Source organism: Phyllobates terribilis, unplaced genomic scaffold (assembly GCF_046119375.1).
Source record: "Phyllobates terribilis strain yellow unplaced genomic scaffold, ASM4611937v1 Scaffold_7__3_contigs__length_470593459, whole genome shotgun sequence".
In the NCBI taxonomy this organism is placed as follows: domain Eukaryota; kingdom Metazoa; phylum Chordata; class Amphibia; order Anura; family Dendrobatidae; genus Phyllobates; species Phyllobates terribilis.
The window spans coordinates 68,582,678-68,609,679 of record NW_027362767.1 but is presented as its reverse complement, the minus strand read 5'-3'; the positions used below and the strand labels follow the sequence as shown (position 1 = coordinate 68,609,679).

The 27,002-nt window shown below is 43.6% G+C and overlaps 1 protein-coding gene across 1 annotated transcript in view; it reads left to right on the top strand.

The window, feature by feature from the left end:
* The first annotated feature begins 18,301 nt into the window (after positions 1-18,301).
* PRKCH (protein kinase C eta) overlaps positions 18,302-27,002 on the top strand; it is a 168,295-nt gene continuing 159,594 nt past the window's right edge. The window contains exon 1 of the mRNA XM_073638715.1: positions 18,302-19,016. Within this exon, the coding sequence (XP_073494816.1) occupies positions 18,657-19,016 (360 nt within the window). The 5' untranslated portion in view covers positions 18,302-18,656. The remainder of the gene's footprint in view (positions 19,017-27,002) is intronic.

Genomic DNA, 27,002 nt, shown 5'->3' with positions numbered 1-27,002 from the left:
GGCTGCGTGCAGCCTCCCGCTGTGTATAGATGGCTACGTGCGGCCTCCTGCTGTGTATAGATGGCTACGTACGGCCTCCTGCTGTGTATAGATGGCTACGTGCGGCCTCCCGCTGTATATAGATGGCTATGTTCGGCCTCCTGCTGTATATACAGTAGATGGCTACGTGCGGCCTCCTGCTGTGTATAGATGGCTACGTGCGGCCTCCTGCTGTGTGTAGATGGCGCCGTGCGGCCTCCTGCTGTGTATAGTTGGCTACGTGCGGCCTCCTGCTGTGTATAGATGGCTACGTGCTGCCTCCCACTGTGTATAGATGGCGCCGTGCGGCCTCCTGCTGTGTATAGATGGCTACGTGCAGCCTCCTGCTGTGTATAGATGGCTACGTGCGGCCTCCTGCTGTGTATAGATGGCTACGTGCGACCCCCTACTGTGTATAGATGGCTACGTGCGGCCTCCTGCTGTGTATAGATGGCTACGTGCGGCCTACCGCTGTATATAGATGGCTACGTGCGGGCTCCTGCTGTGTATACAGTAGATGGCTACCTGCGTCCTCCTGCTGCGTATAGATGGCTATGTCTGGCCTCCTGCTTTGTATAGATGGCTACGTGCAGCCTCCTGTTGTGTATAGATGGCTACGTGCAGCCTCTTGCTGTGTTTAGATGGCTACGTGTGGCCTCCTGTTGTGTATAGATGGCTACAAGCGACCTCCCACTGTGTATAGATGGCTACGTGGGGCCTCCTGCTGTGTATAGATGGCACCGTGCGGCCTTCCGCTGTGTATAGAAGACTATGTGTCGCTTCCTGCTGTGTATTGATGGCACCGTGCGGCCTCCTGCTGTGTATAGATGGCACCGTGCGGCCTCCTGCTGTGTATAGAAGACTACGTGTGGCCTTCTGCTGTGTATAGATGGCTACCTGAGGCCTCCTGCTGTGCATAGATGGCTACGTGCGGCCTCCTGCTGTGTATAGATGGCTACGTGCGGCCTCCTGCTGTGTATAGATGGCTACGTGCGGCCTCCTGCTGTGTATCGATGGCTACGTGCGGCCTCCCGCTGTGTATAGATGGCGCCGTGCGGTCTCCCTCTGTGTATAGATGGCTAGGTGCGGCCTCCCGCTGTGTATAGATGGCTATATGAGGCCTACTGCTGTGTATAGATGGCTACGTGCGGCCTCCCGCTGTGTATAGATGGCTACGTGCGGCCTCTCGATGTGTATAGATGGCGCTGTGCGGCCTCTTGCTGTGTATAGATGGCTACGTGCGGCCTCCTGCTGTGTATACAGTAGATGGCTATGTGCGGCCTCCTGCTGTGTATAGATGGCTGCGTGCAGCCTCCCGCTGTGTATAGATGGCTACGTGCGGCCTCCTGCTGTGTATAGATGGCTACGTGCGGCCTCCTGCTGTGTATAGATGGCTACGTGCAGCCTCCCGCTTTGTATAGATGGCTACGTGCGGCCTCCTGCTGTGTATAGATGGCACCGTGCGGCCTCCTGCGGTGTATAGATGGCTACGTGCGGCCTCCCGCTGTGTACAGATGGCTACGTGTGGCCTCCTGCTGTGTATAGATGGCTACGTGTGGCCTCCTGCGGTGTATAGATGGCTACGTGCGGCCTCCCGCTGTGTATAGATTGCACCGTGCAGCCTCCTGCTGTGTATAGATGGCTACGTGCTGCCTCCTGCTATGTATAAATGGCTACGTGCGGCCTCCCGCTGTGTATAGATTGCACCGTGCAGCCTCCTGCTGTGTATAGATGGCTACGTGCTGCCTCCTGCTATGTATAGATGGCGCTGTGCGGCCTCCTGCTGTGTATAGATGGCTACAAGAGACCTCCCACTGTGTATAGATGGCTACGTGGGGCCTCCTGCTGTGTATAGATGGCACCGTGCGGCCTCCCGCTGTGTATAGAAGACTATGTGTCGCCTCCTGCTGTGTATTGATGGCACCGTGCGGCCTCCTGCTGTGTATAGATGGCACCGTGCGGCCTCCTGCTGTGTATAGAAGACTACGTGTGGCCTCCTGCTGTGTATAGATGGCTACCTGCGGCCTCCTGCTGTGCATAGATGGCTACGTGCGGCCTCCTGCTGTGTATAGATGGCTACGTGCGGCCTCCTGCTGTGTATAGATGGCTACGTGCGGCCTCCTGCTGTGTATCGATGGCTACGTGCGGCCTCCCGCTGTGCATAGATGGCGCCGTGCGGTCTCCCGCTGTGTATAGATGGTTAGGTGCGGCCTCCCGCTGTGTATAGATGGCTATATGAGGCCTACTGCTGTGTATAGATGGTTACGTGCGGCCTCCCGCTGTGTATAGATGGCTACGTGCGGCCTCTCGATGTGTATAGATGGCGCTGTGCGGCCTCTTGCTGTGTATAGATGGCTACGTGCGGCCTCCTGCTGTGTATACAGTAGATGGCTACGTGCGGCCTCCTGCTGTGTATAGATGGCTGCGTGCAGCCTCCCGCTGTGTATAGATGGCTACGTGCGGCCTCCTGCTGTGTATAGATGGCTACATGCGGCCTCCTGCTGTGTATAGATGGCTACGTGCAGCCTCCCGCTTTGTATAGATGGCTACGTGCGGCCTCCTGCTGTGTATAGACGGCACCGTGCAGCCTCCTGCGGTGTATAGATGGCTACGTGCAGCCTCCCGCTGTGTACAGATGGCTACGTGTGGCCTCCTGCTGTGTATAGATGGCTACGTGCAGCCTCCCGCTGTGTACAGATGGCTACGTGTGGCCTCCTGCTGAGTATAGATGGCTACGTGTGGCCTCCTGCGGTGTATAGATGGCTACGTGCGGCCTCCCGCTGTGTATAGATTGCACCGTGCAGCCTCCTGCTGTGTATAGATGGCTACGTGCTGCCTCCTGCTATGTATAGATGGCTATGTGCGGCCTCCTGCTGTGTGTAGATGGCGCCGTGCGGCCTCCCGCTGTGTACAGATGGCTACGTACGGCCTCCCGCTGTGTATAGATGGCTACGTGCAGCCTCCCGCTGTGTATAGATTGCACCATGCGGCCTCCTGCTGTGTATAGATGGCTACGTGCTGCCTCCTGCTATGTATAGATGGCTACGTGCAGCCTCCTGCTGTGAATAGATGGCTACGTGCAGCCTCCTGCTGCGTATAGATGGCTACGTGCGGCCTCCCGCTGTGTATAGATGGTGCCTTGCGGCCTCCTGCTGTGTATAGATTGCGAGCTGCCGGCAAGCCAGGACGCATCGGATAAAGACACCGGGGGCCATCAGAAGGTAAGTATAATATTTATTTTTCATTTTATTCTTTTTTTTACAGGTACCATGGTACCCGGGTCCGGAGGAGAGTCTCCTCTTCTCCAGACCCCGGTACCATCTGCACATTGAAACGCTTGGATTCCGCATGTACAGATGCAGTGATGCGTAATCCATGCGTTCCAATGCAAGTCAATGGTGGCGAAAACGCCGCACTTCCGCAAAATAATTGGTAGTGCTGCGTATTTTTCCGCAATGATAATCCGCACAGCACATGCGGATTATCATTGGGGAACATGGCAGACCTTCTACCAAGCGTTTTTTAAGCGTTTCTGCAGCGGAATTGCTGCTGCGGAAAGGCTTAAAAAACGCATAGTGGGCACACAGCCTAAAAAAAATTATTAGAATTAATATGTTAATATTGTGCCAAATTAATTTCATGTGAACTATCACTTGATCTATCACAGGGGATCATGTGACATGTGATACATCAGGTGTGTGTGGGGGGGGGGGGCCCGCGCCTTCTAAACTACCCGGGACCCTTGCTGCTTTTAATCCACCCCTGACGAAGTCAATACTTTTGGTTCCTACAGGGACCACAGGACTGGTGGCACTGGATGCCCGGAGATTCAAGGTGTAAGTAATGTTTATTTTAAAACATTCCTTACTCTTTGGCTACTTTGCCAATACCCCCTTTAAGGGCTCATACCCATTTGTGAGAAAAACGGACAAGTGCAATCCGATAAAAAATCAGATTGCACTCTGACTAATGTTAATCTATGAGTCGCTGCTCATCTGTGATTTTTTTCTCAGCTCAGATCGGACTGAGAAAAAAATCGCAGCATGCCGCGATTGTCCTCGTATATCAGACGAGACTCGCCAATGCAAGTCAATGGGTGCGAGAAAAAAATCGCACGGCTCTCAGACTATGCGAGTGCCGTCCGATTTTTACTCATCCATCTCATAGAAAACCTGACATTTCATCTGCCACATATATTAAAATCACAGCGTGACAAGTCAGAATAGAATAGATATACTGTATATACAAAGAATAGGTAGATATAAAGATGTGAGTGACATATATAATTAGTACAGTGCGTGTGTAGCTTACTGTTCATGTATTAATAAATGAATAGATTTCTGAAAAAAATAGTGTGGGATCCTCTGAAATTTTATTAACCAGCAGAGGGAAAGCAGACAGCTGTAGGCTGATGTTTATAGCCTGGGAAGGGGGTAATACACATGTCGCATCCCAGGCTATTAATATCAGCTCACAGCTGTATATTTAGCCTTTACCGGTTATTAAAATGGGAGACCTTCCAAAAAAATTATGTGGGGTCCCTCCTATTTTAACAACCAGCAAAGGCTAGGCAGACAGCAGGGGGCTGAGATTAATAGGCTAGGAAGGGGCCATGGATATTGGCCCCCTCCCAGACTAAAAACATCAGCTCTCAGCCACCCAAGAAATGGCTCATTCATAAGATGCGCCAATTCTGGTGCTTAGCCTCTGCTCTTCACAGTTGCCCTGGTGTGGTGGCAGGGGGTAATAGGGTTGGAGTTGATGTCAGCTTTGTATTGGCAGCTGACATCAAGCCCACGGGTTAGTAATAGAGTAGCGTCGATAAGACACCCCCATTACTAACCCCATAGTCAAATTGTAAATAAAAACAAACACCCAGAATAAAGTCCTTTATTTGAAATAATGACACAGACTCCTTTATTGAAATTAAAATAAAAAAAACACAGTTATACTCACCTTTACAACTAATCCACTGAAGCCAATGTCCCCTGTAAAAGAATAAAAATAATAAACCAACATAATCTTCACCTGTTCCCGACGTGAAGATAATCCTCCAATGTCAATGTCCCCTGTAAAAGCTACACACGCAAAGCAATGATTATATCTCTCACATATATCTATCTATATATGATTACAAGAATATTTCCTTTGAAAAGTATCTTTAAATGATATAGAGAATTACTCTATGTAAAAGCTAATGTTAAAATTGCATTGCATACGGATTGCATTCGCATGTCAAACGGATGTCATTCGGATACAAGGTGAGAAGAATTGTATTGTACTCGCATGAAAAACGCATAACACTTGTCCGACTTTTCAGGAACAACATCGGTCTGATTTTTTTAACGGTGATGGGTATGAGCCCTAACGCTAATTTCATACAAAGCCATTGAACCTATTAGTCAGAGAAACCCTACACAAGTATTGTACATGGAAAGAGCATGCACACTTTATGCAGAGCTTTCCCCATTATGTTTAGGCATTTATGTTTTGCCTTTTATGTTTCTTATAAAATCATATAAACATAAGCACAATATTTAGGATCGTTGTATCTATGGACAATTTATGATGCATGATGATTGTGTTTATAAATGTTGGAGCTGAGTCCTAAGAATGACATAATCCATACACGGGTGTCATTCGGACACGGCTGTCTCACACACACTTGCATGGCTCTAGATGTCTTCTTTGGAGAGGAGAAAGGTGAGAAATGTCTTACAGGCATTTGAACAAAATTCAAGTGAAATAAATCACAAATGTTATCACAAGTGAAGAGTATACAAATCATAGCCGCTCTGTAAACTGTTTGGAGAACATACATGGTTGTAACCTCCAGCAAGATATATTTCTGGCACCGCACCTCGTCCCTGCAACTCATAATTTATCCTTCCTAACTTTTAGCAGCTTGCAACCTGTGCATCTGGCTACAGTTCTGGCACATTGCGGATTAAGACCACATAACATACATAATTGCTAGTATTATAGCCGGGTGTTTAGGATTTCACTTTCTTTGTGAGCTGTTTAATGTTATATTATGGATGGGTTTATATTAAGTGACAGTGCCAGCCTTGTGTCCTCTCCCTCTGCCTCTCTCTCTCTCTGCCTCACCCTTTCCTTCCTCCTCTCCTTCTCCCTCTCTCTCACACATTATTAAATAGATCTCTGAGATCTGATGAGACCATTGTACTTACTTTGAAAATCAGTCAGAATGCCTATCTTATCCTGATATTAACATGAGAATTTCATGAGTCCTACTAAAAAGTTAAGAGTCAGACCACCCAGACTGACTTACAGCTGTATCGTGTACTGAGCAGTGTGAGATCTCAGCAGGGAGTAAGGACACTGAAGAGTTGTCAAACAGTCTTGGTGGGCAGATATTAAGCAGCAGGGAGGAGGTACACTGAGGAGCTGTCAATCAGGCTAGGTGAGTAGATATTAGGCAGCAGGGAGGGACATTGAGAAATTGTCAATCAGGCTAGGCAGGCAGATATTAGGCAGCAGGGAGGAGGTAAATTTAGGAGTTGTAAGACTAGATGGGCAGACATTAGGCAGCAGGGAGGAAGGACAGTGAGGAGCTGTCAATCTGGCTTGGTGGGCAGATACTAAGTAGCAGTGAGGAGGGGCACTGAGGAGCTGTCAATCAGGCTTGGTGGGCAGATATTAGGCATCAGGGAGGATGGACACTGAGGAGTTGTCAATCAGACTAGGTGGGCTGATATTAGGCAGCAGGGAGTAGGGGCACTGAGGAGTTGTCAATCAGACTAGGTGGGCAGCTATTAGGCAGCAGGGAGTAGGGACACTGAGGAGTTGTCAATCAGGCTAGGTGGGCAGATATTAAGCATCAGAGAGGAGGGACACCGAGGAGCTGTTAATCAGGCTAGGTGGGCACACATTAGGTAGAAGGGAGGAAGGACAGTGAGAAGCTGTCAATCTGGCTCTGTGGGCAGATACTAAGTAGCAGTGAGGAGGGGCACTGAGGAGTTGTTAATATGGCTAGGTTGGCAGATATTAGGCAGCAGGGAGGAGGGACACTGAGGAGCTGTCAATCAGACTATGTGAGTAGATATTAGGCAGCAGGGAAGAGGGACACTGAGGAGCTGTCAATCAGGCTCGGTGGACAGATACTAAGTAGCAGTGAAAAGGGGCACTGAGGAGCTGTTAATACGGCTAGGTGGGCAGATATTAAGCAGCAGGGGGAGGGGCACTGATGAGTTGTTAATACGGCTAGGTGGGCAGATTTTAAGCAGCAGGGGGAGGGGCACTGAGCAGCTGGCTATCAAGCAAGGTTGACAGAGATTGAATGTAAAATTTATTAAAGCGCACCTGTCAGCAGGATTGTGCTTAGTAAACTACATACACTGTCAGGTGGGCAACATTACACTCATTTAAGTGATACATTTGTTGATGAAATCCGTCCTGTGGTGCTTTTTTAATCTTTATTTTCATTCCTGAGATAATGATATGCTCGTGCTTCGGGTCGGCCGTTGAGGAGGGGCTTTATCTGGTGCTCTGCTTTTATATTCTACTGTATGGCCTCTGACAGGTCACTGTGCCTTCGGTGACCTGCCTACTATTTTAAATACTGCATGTGTAATCGTGGTAGAAATCAAGAAATTTACATGTAGCAAAATGGCCCCCGCCGCCCGCGCATGCGTAGTAACATCTCTTGGTTGCCGAGAGACGCTACTGCGCATGTGCGGCCGGCGGCGCCATGTTGCTGCAGGCAAATTTCTTTTTCCTGCAGAAAAATGGTGCCGCTAGCGGGGCAAGGGATAGATGCTACTGCGCACGCATGGGCGCCATTTTGTTGGAGGAAAAAAAATTTGGCTGCAGCAATATGGCGCCGCCTCTTTACTAAGCACATTCCTGCTGACAGATGCGCTTTAAAGAATTATACAGACATTCTAACATGCATTGTGAAAGTAAGTACACCCTCTTCATTAGAATGCAGAAATCTAATAATGTAAAATACATCTTGAAATATGGAATCTAGGGCCAGATCCTTTAAACCTTTTTATGACTTTTCCCGTTGTTTTTTTTTTTACTTTATATCTTAGAGGGAAATGTCCTTTAAGGACACATATTTGTTCTTCTTGTGGATGTGTTGTCATGTATCACAGTGATTTTTTATAATGACAGAGATTGGACAAAAATAGGATGGAGCAGCTCGGAGAACATCAGCGTTCCATCAATTTCAGGAGAAAAAGTATTATCCTGACAAACTAAAGTTGTGCCTTTGGAAATCTCCATTAACACAAGGTCAAACTATCAATAGAGAAAATATAGATCCCGTGACACGATTCTTTCTCTGTCTTGAATTAGGAACAAATTGTAAGTACGGTTTAAATAATTTCCACTTAATAAACGCTAATCGAGTTGTTTTACAGAGACAGAAAACATACGGAGTTGAGAGAGAGCCAAAGTAAACTCTGCAAGGTCTGATGAGATTACTCAAAATGTTCCTTCCAAATATTTGGCCTTTTGTGTTTATCACAGAATCAAAACTGTAGTGGGCGAAACAAAGCTACTTTACTAATAAAATAATCATCTAAGTCCTTATACTTTAAAGGAAATTGTTTTTTCATTGTCGGGTACTTAGAGGTGCAGTCAGACAGCCATATTACTTGCGCAAGGATCGCATCGCAATGCTCAGACTGGCTGTCGGCTCTCCTGACCGGAGTGTGACAGCCTGTATTTTTATGCAGCTGTCACTCTCAGGGCAGGAGAGCCGCCAGCCAGTCCGAGGATTGCGATGTGATCCTTTTGTGAGTAATACTGCTGTCTGACTGCACCCTAAGGCTGGCTTTAGGGATGTGCGATCTTCGTGTGTATGACGGGGTTCCTCAGGAGAGCCGACAGACAGTCCGAGGATTGCGATTTGATCCTCGTGTGAGTAATACAGCAGTCTGACTGCACCCTAAGGCTGTCTTTAGGGATGTGCGATCTGTGTGTGTATGACGGGGTTCCTCAGCTTCCTCTACTGAAGGGAGCACGACAGATGGCCTGGTACCCAAAGGTTGTGACCACCACAAATCTAAATATTAACTGTTCATGGTATCATATGATTACTTTATTTCTGGAGCTGATAGTATTATTTGAGCACTGGATGGTGGTATTTACATTGCGGGTATTATTACTTGTACAAAATATTATTATAACACTCTATGGTGGTGACAGTCATCTCTGCCAGTGTCGGCTGCACTGTTCACATCTACAGGACTTGCAGGGATACTGGGTGGAACGTGCGCAGTGGGCATCTATCAAATTGAGTAAAATGTCTTCCGAAACGTCAAAGCACCCAGCTATCTAGCATTCATTTCATTGTTTGAACACTACCTGGTTAATATCATGGATTGATATTTGAGAATCACAGTGCATGCTGGCATACTCAAATGAAGCGTCATCAAGGGACAGGGGCTGCGATCACTGCCGCAGTCTTTTCCCCCACCCTGAAACAAAGCATCATCAGTGACCTCGGTTTCTGGGGCTGGGCTAGTCCCTGCTCTACTGAGCATGCGTCAGTTGTCAATTACGACGGATGCGCAGTAGATTCTTGTCACTGCACACTGTTCTTCTCAGTGCATGGTGACAGTGCGCTCTCTCGCCGGCTTTGATCATAAGTAGTGAGCCGGCAGGAAAACGTACTGTCAGTGCACATTGTTAGAATACTCGGCGTGCAGAGACCAGCGCCCCCCTGCAAGTGACATCACTTGCGGAGGCGATGCTGGTCTCTGCACACTGGGTATTCTCCTTTCAACGTGCACTAACAGAGCGCTTGTTACTTCTGATCAAAGCTGGCGAGAGAGCGCACTGTCACCATGCACTGAGAAGAACAATGCACAGTGTCAAGAATCTGCTGATCAGATTAAGGCCCCCATACACATTAGACTAATGTCCATTTAGACCCCAGCTCTGTCCATTTCCTGCTACCCATTAGGTAGTGAAATTATGGAAAAGTGTTCTGTAATCCCTAAGTAGCAGATAATTTGTAAGAAATAGGATTGGTAAACCATCATACCAGCATTGAGATAAGCAGGTGTTGGTGGGACTGGGAGAAGAGTATTGATGTAAATTTGCACCATATTTGGCAGGATATTTCTTATATGCTCTATGTCTGTCCTGGATGATATTACAAGATACAGTAGATCAGGGACTACAAAAAAAATTATGATTTTGAAATCAATAAAAATATTTCTGTTCTTTGGGGGGTTCCAGTCTTTTTCTTTTAACCCCATTGCAGCCAATCTCAGCACAGTTATGGGTTAATCGCACTGACGTCAGTAAGGCGTCACCACAGTAGATGTTAGAGCTTTTCTACACCGGGTCTTGGATCTTATAGTTATGCATTTAGCTCCACTATTCACTTTGAAATATCTGCTGCATTAAGGGACATCCTTATGTGACAACCCTTATTTATCAGAGTTATATATAATGTGCGCCTGTGTGCAGAATTTTTATTCTATGCATTTGCATTTTCAGAACCATTACGTTTTCTTCCAGGTTTTAGATACGAAAATTTAAAGCACCACGAGAGAACATTGCTCCTCTGAGGGTAAGAGATGGCGAAGAAGAAAACGGTCTGCTCCTGCAGAGAGAACTGAACGATCAAGTGGTGATCAAGGACAATCGGTGACAGCTGGTGCTCATAAAGTTCTATGGAGAACTGTAATTGTCGTTTCAGGAGAACTTGCAGCAGAATGTCTGTTGACCTCCTCCCGTCTCCATAGAGTTTTAGAAGCACCAACTGTCATCTCCTATCTTAATGGGAAAATCTGTTTCCTTTGAACAAAGATTTTATCAATGAAGTGAGAATGAATGATCAATCTAGGAGGAGAAAGAGGCAAATTTCTTTGATAACATATTTTACAAAGTTGCTTATTTTCATGTGTACTATTGATTCATGAAATAAAAATTAAACCGATGATTAATGTTTTACCATAACATGCTCTGAATATTTATTTCAATAGTGTGATAGCTCTGCTGAGTTCGAGCGCATGATTGCATAATTATCATCATGTACCAGTTTTTGTTATCAGCCCCCTCAGGTATCAGAATCCAGGTACAACTGCTAGATCTGCATCCCCTGTATGTCGGCTAGTGTAATGTTTTATGGGCTCATGCACGAAACCGATTTTCTCGTACGAGTGCTATCCGTGGTTTTGACAGATTGCACTCGTACCTTTGTTATCCTATGGGGCTGTGCACATGTCCCATGTTTTCGTCGGACCGAATGGTTCACAAAAAAAATCTTAGACATGTTCGATTTTGATCCAAGGGGTCGGATCAAAATCATCAATGCAAGTCTATAGGACTGTGAAAAAAATTGGATGACATCCAAATGCGGTCTGACTTTCATGCACACGTAGGAGAAAAACTGATGCTACTCGGATCAAAGCTTGACCAGAAAAATCGGCCCATTTTTTACATATGCGGAGACATCGGTCGTGTGAACCTACCCTGTCAGTGTATTGATCCATAATTGCCATCAATATGAGCAGCACGGTGGCTCAGTGGTTAGAACTGTTTATTTGGGTCCTGCAAATCCCACCAAGGACAACATCTGCAATGGAGTTTGTATGTTCTCCCCGTGTTTGCGTGCGTTTCCTCCCACACTGCAGAGAAATACTGACAGCCCCATGTAAACCACCAATAAAGAAAAAAAAAACAACCTAAAAACAAAGAGATCTGCTTTCTGAACGCTGCGCTCCAAAAGGTGAAATTCTGCTTGGGGCATGAAGTTTTATAATGATTTATGCCAGTTTAGACTTTAGTCTTCGCCCTGGTCTACTACGTTACTACAGTACATAGATGGTCGTGTTCTTCATTGTTTGTGGGCTTGATATTTGCTTTTGTGTTTCTCTTCACGGGTCTGGTTTCATCTACATATTTCCATACCATAAATAACTAGAACGCCAACTCTCTGCTGCGGAGAACAATGACTGTGACCTGAATTACTTCCTGCGGACATGCTGAGCGCATCAAAGGCGAAGTGAGAAAGCTGAAGAGTAGGCAGACGAGCTCTAAATAGGAAGCGAGGGTGTATGTATCCGAGCGAGCGACTACCCGCGCTGCCGTCACCAAGCGTGGTTGATTTAAGCGGCCTTGCTCATGTTGGCACCATCACAGTGATTGGCATGAACCTCCGCAGGGCTACTCTGCTGTGCCACCATCAGTGAGAGGATGAAACCAGCCTGGCGCCAACACCATCCATCTTTCCTATATGGGAATGTCTGGTGGCACCAGGACAGGATCTTATTTTGCACTTTTTTCTTTGAAGACTTCTTTGAGTGTGGAGCATAGTCTCCCAGAAAAAAATAGAAATCTCCCAAGAGCTACGAAGCCTCCCAAAACCTTCTAGAAGGATTAAAGGGTTTTTCCAGTTTTGGAAAACCCTTTTCCTTTGGCTGAAGTGTTTTTAAAAAATAAACTGATGTTACACGCACGCCGCTAGGTTCAGATAGGGCTAGACGGGTTTCATGAATTCGTTGGAATCCTGAGGGAACCGTTACTCAGGTCGACCATAGACTGCAGCTTCTCTCAGGCACACGATAGATTCAGTTGCTGACCAGACACATCTGACAAGAGTCTTTTTCAACAGTTTAACAGTGGAATTTAATCTGAAGCACGGCCAGTGCAATTCAGGGATATTACAGCAACAATCTTCATTACAGTACCGTGTCCTAAAGCAGGCACAGTAATGTCAGTCTCTTCAGTAGCATAATTCAGCACAGATTAGATCTCTTAGCAGCACACTTCTATGCATAAACAACAGGCTTTTCCTTCACAAGGACTCACTAGTACACAGCATTCTTTATCCTGAATGGAGATGGAAGGGGGAAGGGTTTGATGAGGGAGATAATCCCTGTGACACAATTCCTTCCAGTTCTTATCTTCCTGCCTGATAATACTCTGCACTGTTAGTTCAAGGAGTTTATCTGACCTGTGTTTAGTTTCTCTCCTGTTCTGAATCCTGTTCAGTTGCCTTCTGTCAGATCCAGATAACATACCACCTTTCTCTTTGGCTTTAGCCAGACTACAATAACAAGTTCCCACAATCCTCCTGGGGCTCTGCTAAAGCACTCCCTGTCACCTGTGACTGTGTTAACCCCTCGAGTTGCTGGATGCTTCTGAAGCACAACACTTCCTGTCTCTTGTGACTGTGTTAAGTCTTATAGTTGTTGGATGATTTTGAAGCAACAGCACTACTTCTGCATGTCACACTGAGCTGCGTCCAGCGATGAGTCTCCGCCGCTGCTCCCAGTGTCTGTTATTGTCTGCAGCACTGACGCCACATCGACAGCGCTGCAGCCAATAAGTGAGCTCAGCGGCTCTGCTCAAGTTGAGCTCTAAACTCACTGATTGGCTACAACGCTGTCAGCATGACTTCAGCCCTGCACCCGAGGAGAGAGATTAAAGCACGGCATTTTTTTTTAACAAACTACAGATGGAGCACAGGGAAAATGGAAAACCCATTGTTATGACTGCGAAAGCACATTCACATGGGTAACATACAAGCCAGGAAGACAAAAACCTGAACCTGACAGGACCCTGTTCAGACTAGGAAAAGCCCTTTGTGGCATGCAGAAGTAGTGCTGTTGCTTTAAAAGCATTCAGCAACTATTAGAAGTAACACAAGCACATGAGACAGGAAGTTTGTGCTCCAGAAGCATCCAGCAACTAGAGGGGTTAACACAGTCACAGGAGAGGGGAGTGCTTTAGCAGAGCCCCAGGGGGATTGTGGGGAAGTTGTTTACTGTCTGGCTGGAGACGAAGAGAAAGGTGGTGTGTGTGTTCTGCTTCTGACAGAAGCGCCCCTGCAAGTGAAAAGGATTCAAGTCAGGAGTGAAGCTAAGCACAGCAGAGGTGGCACACTAAGATAACACAATGGCGCCCCCCACTTGCTGGTTTCTTACTCTGAATGTCCTTAGCATCTCCTAGGATCGCTAGAGAAGCAGTTCCCTAAGGAGTAAAGGAATCCCATACAAAACTACTGCAACCAACACAAACTACAGAAAAGTGAATGAATCCAACAAAGTCTATAACCAGCAGGAAACACCAGTAGAGAAAGGTATTTATAGCTGCACCCAAAAGGTGATAGGGTAGACAGAGTCTTTTTGTGCACAGATATCCAACCCCTTTATTGCAGCTACACGCAAATAAAAATGTTTATTTGCGCTGCAAAAACCTTTAATACCATTGATTATATTGCCTTAATATCACTCAGAGTTGCCCTGTGATTAATATTCTCTATAGTTTATCTATCTGCAAACCTGAATGTATAAGGGCAGTGAGTGGTAAGGGGTGCAGAGGTTGTAATCGCACCTTGGATCTGGTGTTTATGGGGTACCACAAATCGATTTGAGACATGAAAAAACAGTATTATAAATGATATATTGTAGATAGGGGTCCTGTTACAGGTTTTGGACTGGGGCACAGGGGCCCCTAGTTACACTGCTGACTACTTTGGGACTCAAAGCATTAGTTATATATCCCTTTCTTTTGTCTGGCATGAGCCAGCACCGGGGTTTACCTCTACACAAGTACTGCAACATTAGTCATAGTAGCCTTCATCCCCTACAAAAAGATTTACAGACCACTGCTAAATCCCACTTAGCCTGAGTGCAGTACAATCAGCGTGCGTGCTAAGAAAAAGTTCCCCGCGTTCTCATAAATGTTTTAAGAGGTTTCCTTTCACCAGACAGAGGGCAAATAAATGTCCTTCTGGCCTCTTTCTTTCCAGTATGTATTTCTTATTATTATTATTATTTTTGACGACCTTCGGTTCTCACAAAATTACAAGTGACATTGCTGCAGACTTTTCCATCTCAGTTGCTGACCATGCAGAGTGCAGCAGCTGATGGCAAACTCATCTTGATAGCTGCTGCGCTCTGCATAGGCAGCGACTGAGATGACAAAGGCTGCAGCAGGGTCACTTGTAATTTTGTGAGAGGAGAGACAGAAACCTGCTATGAGAGTTGTCCCAAATTAAAAAAATAAATAAAGAAAGAAAAATACCCACAAGAATTATAATAACCTTTTTTTCCCATATTTTTCAAATATTAACTATAGTTAAGACTAGGGTGAGTTATAGTGCTAGCATTACGGATAGGATTAGATTTAGGGCTACGGTAATAAAATAGTTTTCTAAAAGAAATAATTTAATGAAAAGTAGCAAATAAATAACCAAGCAGGACTTGCTAATTTTACAATTTTATGTTGGATTTTAGCAAATAGCTATTTAACTAAAAAACTGGGATAACGCAACAGAGAGGGGCCAGAAGATCGGGGAGTCTGGTGACCCAAACTCCTGCACTGGTTAGAACTGCTTCACCATCATACTAAACAGTGTAGGTTTTCTTTGCTCTGGTATTGCTAGGGTTAATCAGTTCAGTTGATCTCCTGGAGCTCTACATCATGGATTGCCTCAACTGTTCTGTGTTGTTCATGCCTCTCTGCTGTAAATGCTTGCCACTGGTATTTGGGAACTGCTAGTGATAGTTCATTCTGCCTGGTTTGGAGTTAGAGGAGTTGTTCTGTGTTTGGAGTTGGCGTTTGGAGAATTGTTCTGTAGATTTCTGCATGGAGTTTGTTTGTGTGTTCATCCTCATCCTCTTCTATTTGGTTTCACCTACTTTACCCTCCCCTGTGTTTCACTCTGTTGTTTGGTGAGTGTATTTTGCATGATAGTAATTTTCATTTATCCCTGTCTGTCTTCACTTGTCTGTCTGGTTAGTGTAATCCTATACACTTCGGCCTCACACCTTCCTGGGTGGGGGAGGGAAAAGATAAGGGTATGTCAGGAGCATAGCAAGGCATGTGACCCTGGCGTCTCCACCTTCCGGGGTAATCAAGGGGACAGGGATAGACTAGGGTGCCCCCTAGTGTGAGAGATAGGAAAGGAGCCCCTTGCCCAGAGAAATCCTGCATCAGTACTGTGACACCACTGCCCTGTAGATGTGACGTCAGAGGAAGCCTTTGAATCACTGGCAGGAGCGGTCAGTGACCGTTCTGTTGTGGCAGAGATCGGTGCCAGGCACAACAGACAGGTAGTTAGCAACTATCTGTCTGTTAGTTTTTAAATAACTAATTCATATTAAATGTATCTTCTTCATGTAGTCTCTGCCCAGTTCCACTTCCATTTCATCTATTCCTTCTAACAGATCCTACTCGGATACTTTCTGTGGTTCCTATTTGGTTTCATTTTCTTACAGGAACTGAATTTAACAATTGATAATCTTGTCACTTTACAACCTCGCAGTTCCTCTTTACGTACCTTTTTTTCTTCTCAGTTTTCAGGGTATTTCTAATTCTTTTAAACTTGTACATATTGGTGCACACAGATGTATGGGTTTTGTTTTTTACTGGGTTGTCCTCAAAATCTTTTGCCCTTACAAAAACCCAAGTTATAAAAGTCACAATGAGCTGAAAAACACCATGGAAAGAAATGGGTTGAGAATAATGTGACTACACATTCGGTAAACCCAAGCACATGCTGGATCCTTGGTGCCTGGGGGGCTCACACTACCCAGCTTTCATATATGTAATGCAGATGTGACATCTGCATGTATGGAGCTTGGATGCCGGCTTTATTATACAGACAGAATCCAAGCCGAATTTTCAAGGTTAGAACGTCCATGGTCCCTCCACAATTTGATTGTGGGGAGCCAATGGCATTGCTATGGTGGTTGGGGGCCTACTGAGGGCCCATGTGCCTGACATGTTTGTACATGTGTGCCTGGACTCCATAGGAGATTGGTAATCTTACAATGCAGGGTAATATTACAGTATTGCAGTGCATAAGGAAAAAAATATATATATATTTATGTATTACTATTTTTTATTTCAGGAATGTATATAAAATCTGAAAAAATAAATTAATAAAAAGTAAAAAAAAAACCCTGCATGCATCAAACTAATAAAATAAAATTATAATTATTCTACATGGTGAACTCCAAAATTTAAAAAAAATATATTAATAGCAGAATCGCTATTTATTCTGGCTTGAAAAAGGTCAAATATAGACGAAAAGTTGTCTTGTCTTTTTATTGTTGCTGTGCTATTTTAAGGATGGAATAAAAGTTTTTTTCACTCAAGTATTTTTGTTGGTGCCTCGGACTCTGGAGCTCTGGTGTTTTCAGGACCCGGTGGGAGGTCATACCGAGTGAGCACCAAATTTACCAATGGTGCATGACATTCGCTCACTCGATCAATTAATAGCAGAATCGCTGATTTTTGGTCACTTCGCCTCCCCCAAAAATAGACTACAAAGAGATAAAAAAAGCCGTATGGGCTATAAAATGGTAATGAGAAAAACTATTCACAAAAGTAAAAAAAAGAGGGGAATATTGAGCTCAATGGATGAAAAAACTTTGAACTCTAAGATGTGCACAGACATTGGATCCTGATTGTAAGGATAATGTAACACGGTAATCTTATCAAGCACTTCATCTCCAAATTTACTGATATGAAAAGAGCTTTATAAATCCATTAAAACGATAATGTGCGAAAAACACACAAGTTTAAAAACAGGACATCCTGAGAAAAAAATCCTACGCGTTTCGAACCTGAAAATATAAACATTCATTTTTTTATATATATATTTTCAGATTCGAAACGCGTGGGTTTTTTCTCAGGATGTCCTGTTTTTAAACTGGTGTGTTTTTATACATTATCGTTTTAATGGATTAATAAAGCTCCTTTTTAGTTGTTTTTCCATCAGTGATTAAAAATAAAAACGAGACTTTGATACAACTCTCTCGACCAAAAGCAAAAATAAATAAAATTATTACTGTAGGAGGAAAAATAGAGAATGAGAAGGGACCTGGAGCGTCTGGCAGATGTTTGCGGCATTTCTTGTGCCTTTACCATACTTGTCATACCCTGTTAAAGATTTTTTTCTTACATTTTATATGGCTGGTTTAGAGTTCTGTCTGTTTCTAGGATTTACGCCGGCATCATTGCAGTTTCCATATTAGCGGTCACCATTTCCAGTTACTTTTGCAGTATACATAGGCTTGATTTGCCATTCAGGAGTGTGGGAAAGCTGGGTGACAACTCTTCCAGACTCTCTAGTGGTAAGAACAAAATTGCTTGTCACTTCGTTTTATCAGCACCTGTAAATAATTCCTGAACTGCATTCCTACAAGGGAGCAGTAGAGGGCGACACAAAGGTATATGTGTACAGAAGATTGGAAAATAGTAACTTTAATTGACACTTTTGTAACAAGTGCTGCCTGTCATGTGCAGAGCTGGCCGCTGGGGGCAGTGCTGTGCATGCAGTTTGGGCAGAGGCTTCCTGGTTGTGATCACACAGCAGGACTCTGATCAGTGTGCGCTGGCTGCTTACTGCACCACATCTCAGTGCCAGGACTGGGTGGCTGCACTGGTTATAAGGGGACTGCAGCTACTCCTAATCCAAGTGGCAGCCCAGGGAGGGGTGAGAGAAACTTTTCCTTCCTTGCCCAGCCTGCTTGTGTGAGACTGTGAGCAGATACTGCATTCTGGCTGTATAGTACCTGCATGCAGGTGCCTCATTGCTGGGGCTCTGGCATGGACTGGAGAAGCTCTGCAGCAGCACCCTGACATCACCCTGCAGCCAGTCTCCTTCACCTGTGCCAGGAGTGCCCACCACCAGGTCTATGGCTGGGGCCATGAGATTCAATGGCAATTTAAAACTGAAGATAGGCGAAGCTGTGGGTCTGCAGCCAACCAGGTGGTCTTTAAGGCATTCAGTGTTCAAGAAAGGTTCTGCTTTGCTGGATCCTTACATCACCATCAATGTGGACGAGTGCCCCATTGGGAAGACCACCATCAAGCACAGGACTAACAAGCCCACCTACAATGAAGAGTTCTGCGTTACCATATCCGAGGGGAGCAAGATGGAGTTGGCGGTCTTTCACGACACCCATATTGGGTACGATGACTTTGTGGCTAACTGCTCCCTCAGTTTTCAGGAGCTGCTCAGAAACTGCGGACCCACAGACTTCTTCGAAGGCTGGGTAAGTCAGGAATTATTATTTTATTATCAGTGGGGAATGGGTTAAAAATTATTAAACCCCCGAAGGTTAGTGGTGGGGAACATCTGATGATTTTGGTGCAATAATCTTCACATTATTTTAGGATTTCTTCTAGTTGCCGGATGTTATCACTGGGATTGCAGCTTTCACCTTTTTTTTTTTTTTCTCTCACATTTCTTGAGTTAGCCCAAAAAAAAAAGACGATTTTAAACGTTACATTATTTTTATTCTGAAGAGGAACTATTTTCTGTGTAATGTCTCATTCCCGTGCCGGGCGTTATTACTGATTTTGATACAGAATAAACGGCAGATTTCTGATCTATAGGAAATTCTTGTTCCTTAATACATGGAACAGCGGGGTTTATTTTGTATAGTGGGGGCTGCTAGTACCAGGGCAAGACAAGTTTTATACCCACTAACTCAGTTGTAATGTCTGAGAGCCCCTTTAAAACAAATTATTTCCCCTCCCTGAGTCTCCCTTTAAAACATGTTATTCCCCTTGAGTGTCTCTTTAAAATAAATAATCCCTCCCCCGAGTGTCCCTTTTAAAATAAATAATCCCTCCCCCGAGTGTCCCTTTTAAAATAAATAATCCCTCCCCCGAGTGTCCCTTTTAAAATAAATAAGCCCTCCCCCGTGTGTCCCTTTTAAAATAAATAATCCCTCCCCCGAGTGGCCCTTTTAAAATAAATAATCCCCCCGTGTCCCTTTAAAATAAATAATCCCCCCGAGTGTCCCTTTAAAATAAATAATCCCTCCCCGAGTGTCCCTTTTAAAATAAATAATCCCTCCCCCGAGTGTCCCTTTTAAAATAAATAATCCCTCCCCCGAGTGTCCCTTTTAAAATAAATAATCCCTCCCCCGAGTGTCCCTTTTAAAATAAATAATCCCTCCCCCGAGTGTCCCTTTAAAAATAAATAATCCCTCCCCCGAGTGTCCCTTTTAAAATAAATAATCCCTCCCCCGAGTGTCCCTTTTAAAATATATTATTACCCTCCCGGGTGCCACTTTTAAAACATATACCCCCGAACGTCCCTTTTTAAAGTGAATTATTCTCCAATTGTCCTTTTAAGGCCACGGCCCCACTATTAGTATTTGATCAGTATTCGGTCAGTATTTTTTCTCAGGAGTGGGAGCCAAAATCATTTCTGCATTTATCACCCACTCCTGGTTTTGGCTCCCACTAACTGGGAAAAAATGCTGACCAAATACTGACAGTGGGTCCGTGGCCTAAAACAAATAATGCCGCCTGATGGCCCCTTTAAAACAAATAATGCTGGTTGATTGCTCCACTTAGAAAGTATTAATGCCACCTTTGTGCCATTTCCCACAAAAAAAATAAAGGTTATCCTTGCCATAGTCCGCGTGACAAAACTTTTCTCTCCCGGTGCCGCGTCAATGTTGTCTTGTAAGCCGCAGGCCTACTCTATCCTCCAGCGAAGAGGAAGGAGAGTGGTGAGTCAGGGGGTCCATGGCTCTCTGCTCCACGCTTCCCTGCTTCACCACGGGATCCAACTTCATCAGTGCTATGTTGACACCAATACAGTACAAAGTGGTTCTCACCTTGAGATCTGGGGCACCTGATTCGACGTCTGGGACTTGGGCACTGCTTCCGATTTTAAGCACTAGTGATGTCACTTCTAGACTCCCTTTTTTAATTTTGCACCCAGGGCACCCTCGCCTGGGTCCTTCCCATGCTATGCCACTGGTTCTATAAACATTTATTATCTACACATAGGATAAACAATGCATAATCCCCGGTGATCTAAAAATGAGAAGTGGAATTGTTTGCTCCACTTTATCTTTTGCACCAGTTTTGAAAAAGGTTACCCCTTGTAATGCAAAGACACGAAGACTAGCGTAAATCACAACACGATACATAATAATGTTCTTTTTTTCCCATTAATCCTAAGTTTGATACATTCATTTACTGCCTCCCATCTGCTCATTTACTCAGTATCCGAACTTGTTACAACACTTGAATAAATTTTAATAATATTTGCCAAGATAATATCTATATTGTCTCTGTGGGTAGTTGTATATTTAGTGAGATAGTGGAGCAATTAAAGTGTAAAGGTCCCTGTACACATTAGGTAAATGTGTAGATCTAAAGGGCATTTACACTGCACGATTATGGGGAACGAGCCTTCGTGGGAACGATTGTTCCCGATTGCTATTATTAAGTCATATTTCTTTCTCACTCCTCTCTTGTGCAAAGTTGAGCGGATTATCGCTCCATTTTGTGTGTTGTAGGAAGGAAGAGAGTTTGCGTCTTTGACAGACTTAAATGGGCTGCCAATCACCTAAATCTCACTCGTTCGTTGGGTAAAAAGATCTTTTGTCTTGCTTCAAAAATAATTGTTCTTGGCAGCATATTGTCTTGTGTAAACAGGAGATGTGCTGCTGAGAACAATAGCAGAGTATGTGAGCTGAACGTTCCATTAATGATCTTTCTGTGCGCACCATAAATTTGGTTTTCCTGTCTAAACGGGCTACTAAACGACTGGTAATCAGCAAACAGTAAATATACTCAGAAAGCGCTACTTAGATTCATGGACTGTAGCCATGATCTAGATAGGAAAACACATGTATACAAAAAGGTTGAATAATTGTAGCTGATTGAAGAGGTGTTCCAATATCAGGAAACCCTCCTATGTATAGGAATAATACAGAACCACTATAGTAATTTTACGTATTGACCACTTTTTAATGGAAAATTAATAAAAGTTATTTTTTTAGCACAGCCCCTAAATGGGGTCTATTTTACCCTTTTGGGTAATATGTTGTCCAGAATTTTTCGTCCCTGTAGGGTTGCTCACACTCTGGTGTACGATAAGTGTAAATGCACTTTAAGGATCAGTACACATAGCATTCATTAGTATATGTTGGAAGCGATCATATACTGTGGATTATGTTAGTGGTGACTTATTCTACAGCTGGATCTGTCGCGTCTGCCCGGACATAACATAAATAAGCCTTACGATCAATCAGATTTGATTCTCTGTTGATGTCTATGATGGGCTCTATTGTCTGTCTTTCATCCATGTTTCTTAACGTTCCCTACCCAAATAAATTACGTCAGAATACCCCCCAAGGATTTTCTAAGAGGCTGTGCACGTCTGATTTTTTTTTTTTTTTCTAGGACCGAGAGGTCCACGGAAAAATTCGGAGACTTATCCGATTGTCGGATCAAAAAAAGCAATGCAAGTCTACGGGTTTGGGAAAAAATTTAGACTGCACTAGGATGACATCTGAGTGCAGCCTGATTTTCTCACACTGACAGAATAGAGAAGGTAGACAACCATTTTTTTTTTTTATCAGAGTCTGATCATTATGCACAATTACTCCTGCTTTGGGGGTGGTAGTGGCCCTCTTACCTCTTTGGTCCCTGTTTGGCTGCGCAGATTGCTCTAATGATATGTCCGCCCCTGAGTTTGAGTGTCCTCTAAAGACTCCAGATTGGGAACCCTTGTCTAAGTTCACCCATTGTTAAGTTGTTGCAGATACTTTCCAAAAACAATCCACAAAGAAGTCGACAGCGACATTTCTGTACAAAATCATTCCAATTTTACTAAAAATGTACAGTACAGACCAAAAGTTTGGACACACCTTCTCATTTAAAGATTTTTCTGTATTTTCATGACTATGAAAATTGTACATTCACACTGAAGGCATCAAAACTATGAATTAACACATGTGGAATTATATACTTAACAAAAAAGTGTGAAACAACTGAAAATATGTCTTATATTCTAGGTTCTTCAAAGTAGACACTTTTTGCTTTGATGACTGCTTTGCACACTCTTGGCATTCTCTTGATGAGCTTCAAGAGGTAGTCACCGGAAATGGTTTTCACTTCACAGGTGTGCCCTGTCAGGTTTAATAAGTGGGATTTCTTGCCTTATAAATGGGGTTGGGACCATCAGTTGTGTTGTGCAGAAGTCAGGTGGATACACAGCTGATAGTCCTACTGAATAGACTGTTAGAATTTGCATTATGGCAAGAAAAAAGCAGCTAAGTAACGAAAAACGAGTGGCCATCATTACTTTAAGAAATGAAGGTCAGTCAGTCCGAAAAATTGGGCAAACTTTGAAAGTGTCCCCAAGTGCAGTTGCAAAAATCATCAAGCGCTACAAAGAACCTGGCTCACATGAGGACCGCCCCAGGAAAGGAAGACCAAGAGTCACCTCTGCTTCTGAGGATAAGTTTATCCGAGTCACCAGCCTCAGAAATCGCAGGTTAACAGCAGCTCAGATTAGAGACCAGGTCAATGCCATACAGAGTTCTAGCAGCAGACACATCTGTACAACAACTGTTAAGAGGGTACTTTGTGCAGCAGGCCTTCATGGTAAAATAGCTGCTAGGAAACCACTGCTAAGGACAGACAACAAGCAGAAGGGACTTGTTTGGGCTAAAGAACACAAGGAATGGACATTAGACCAGTGGAAATCTGTACTTTAGTCTGATGAGTCCAAATTTGAGATCTTTGGTTCCAACCACCGTGTCTTTGTGCGACACAGAAAAGGTGAACGGATGGACTCTACATGCCTGGTTCCCACCGTGAAGCATGGAGGAGGAGGTGTGATGGTGTGGGGGTGCTTTGCTGGTGACACTGTTGGGGATTTATTCAAAATTGAAGGCATACTGAACCAGCATGGCTACCACAGCATCTTGCAGCGGCATGCTATTCCATCCGGTTTGCATTTAGTTGGACCATCATTTATTTTTCAACAGTACAATGACCCCAAACACACCTCCAGGCTGTGTAAGGGCTATTTGACCAAGAAGGAGAGTGATGGGGTGCTACACTAGATGACCTGACCTCCACAGTCACCAGACCTGAACCCAAACGAGATGGTTTGGGGTGAGCTGGACCCCAGAGTGAAGGCAAAAGGGCCAACAAGTGCTAAGCATCTCTGGGAACGCCTTCAAGATGGTTGGAAGACCATTTCCGGTGACTACCTCTTGAAGCTCATCAAGAGAATGCCAAGAGTGTACAAAGCAGTCATCAAAGCAAAAGGTGGCTACTTTGAAGAACCTAGAATATAAGACATATTTTCAGTTGTTTCACACTTTTTTGTTAAGTATACAATTCCACATGTGTTAATTCATAGTTTTGATGCCTTCAGTGTGAATGTACAATTTTCATAGTCCTGAAAATACAGAAAAATCTTTAAATGAGAAGGTGTGTCCAAACTTTTGGTCTGTACTGTACCTGCAAACTAACAGCAGTTTCTGACAAAAAAAAAGTTCTGCTTCCCTGCAGGTAATTTTGCGGCCCCAGTACATCCCATCCTCCGGTGCCAGGTGCCCACCATAGCCTCTGTAACTGGGGCGGAACATCCGCACAGAGAGGGCTGTAGAATCTAGAAGTGAGTAAAGTCTAATTATTCTCTCTTGCATTGTGTATTTATTGCAGATTTTAGCCACCTGTACTTGTCAGTAAATCTGCCTTATTTACACAGGCGAGATTGACATGCTGAAAAATCCCCAAAATGGGTCAATTTGGACCATTTTTGACTTCTGAATGAGACCCAAGCCGCACATCTCACTTTTTGCTTTGCACCACAGGACATTTTATACTGCGGATATGAGATTTATAAAAATTCCGAGCAAAATATCTGCTTCATTTTTTTTGTCCCATCCTTATACACAAGCAGATAGTCTGCCTGTATCAATATAGAATGTTAATCAGCACTTCTTCACTTTCATTTTCATGTTTAATGATCGAGTCAGGAATTGGTATCAGCGTTTTATCGCTTGTCATTTCATCGCTATTTGTGCTTTGAAAAGTGCAATGATTCTAGAGCTTGTGGCTCAGCAGCTTAAGCTCCTTCCTGCCTGTAATGTTAAGGTTGTGGGTTCGAGTGCGGACGACTCACAGAAAGGGAAAAAAAAAATTACATAAAAAAAAACAACCCTTAATTAAAACTATTGTATAAAAAAGGGCAATGACCGGGAATGAATGTTTAAGGTATGTGCACACAGAATCTTTTTTTGCAGAGCTTCTGGAGCAGAATCAGAGCGGAAATTTTTTTGATGAGTTTTGAGATTTGGCAGAGGATTTGGAGAGTTTCTGCTCAGTTTCCGGTTAGTGACTATGTGCGCACGGAGTCTTTTTGAAGTGTTTTTGGATCCATAAAATGACCAGCAAGGTTTTGAGGAGTTTTGGATTCTGCTCCGAAAAGACTGTGTGCACATAACCAGTTTCTGCTCTTAAAAAAAAAAAAAAAAAAAAAAAAAACTCTGCATGCACATAGCCTTAGGATGTGTTCACACAGTCTTTTTACTACATTTTTGGAGCAGGAACTGAACAAAAACTCCATGTTTTTGTGAAGGATTTGGAGAGCTTCCACTCAGTGGCTTTGTGTCCATGAAGTTTTTGGAGCAGTAACTGAATGGAAACTCTCCAAATCCATCTCAGAAAAGCGAAACTCCTTAAAATTTCCACTTAAGAAACTCAATAAAAAAAAAGACTGTGTGAACACACTTAGACTTTGTGGTCAGTTTTTTGAGGCAGTCACAAAGGACAAGTTCTATAACGGGAGCAAATTCACGTAACATTCTTTTTTGGGAAGTTTTTTTGTTTATTACAGAAGTTTTAAAGCGTTTTCAATCTTTTTTTTTTTTGCAGTTTTCCATCAGAAGCCGCGTTAATTTAATTTCTCCCGCCAGGCATTTTTCAAAACCTGAAGCAGAAAAAAATGCTCAAAAAGCTGAATTTATGAACAACAAAGTAGTTTTACAATGGAAATGAATAGTCTTTTGGGTTTTTTGTTTTTCCCAGGCTTTTTTCCAAAATTTCACATACCCGTGTATGCTTGATCTTTCGGTGGCGGGTCATTGCTTTGTATAAAAGCGCTATGGATCATCTGATCACTTACGATCAGGGAGCTCCTTTTACCTATTTTGGATCATATCTTGTATAATCCAGAAATCCTCAGTTTTGAAACATCAAAGACTTCACAAATACTAAGACAATAATAGGATGAACTTTGCATTTAAAATATTTGAGTCCCACGGACTAAGACGTCTTCAGTTACCCGTCGCCAATAACTCGTGGCGGTTGTCATTTTATGAAGGTCTATTATATAATATAAAGTAACGTCAAAAACCATCTAAAATGCAATGTAAAGTACATTACCAGGGGTGTAAAAATATGAGATAAAAACGATCTACAGTCAGCGAGAACTTTCTCGGATACATTATAACCCTGATACATTTTTCAGAACATCGGTTGATACATTAGACCATTACGTGACGTCAAAGCAGGAGATCTATTCCTCTTCTTGCCTCTGCAACTATTTCCCCCCCCCCCGTTCATGACCAAACATGTAAACTGAATAATGGATTGTATATATATTGTCAATTACCGTATTATGAGACGGGAATAAAGGAGCAGTATTTACTGCCGATTGTTCCAGTCTGTAGGAGACACTGCTTTATGACTACTTTTTATGTGATTTTTACAGACTATACCTCCACCCATGGAAGATGATATGGTCCTGGTCGAGCGTCGTAAAATAGCAAATTCTCCAAATTCTCACCCGCTTAGCTGGAATTTCTAATGGATTCATTGTGAAAATGAGGGAATGTATTGGAAAATGTTTTGGGTGGAGGTTTTTTTTTTTACTTAATTTTTACTAGCATTTTCCAGCCTTTTTTTTTATTATTATTATTATTATTATTATTTTTAAATCCATAAAGCTTCTTTCTGGCTTTATTTTTTTTTTTTAGCTTTCCCATTAACTTCTTTTGAAAAGTGCCTTAATTAAAAGGTATCGCCATCACCACCCAATATGTAGTAGGTGTAATAATAATGTTAGCAAATACCTCTAATTAGAAATGATGTATAGTTCTTCTGATTAGCTATGTTGCTTACCCCATGTGCAGGGCATTGCAGTAGCTTAGATATCCATGGATACGACCACTCATATAGTGACAGTTAGTTTTTCTCAGTAAGTTCCA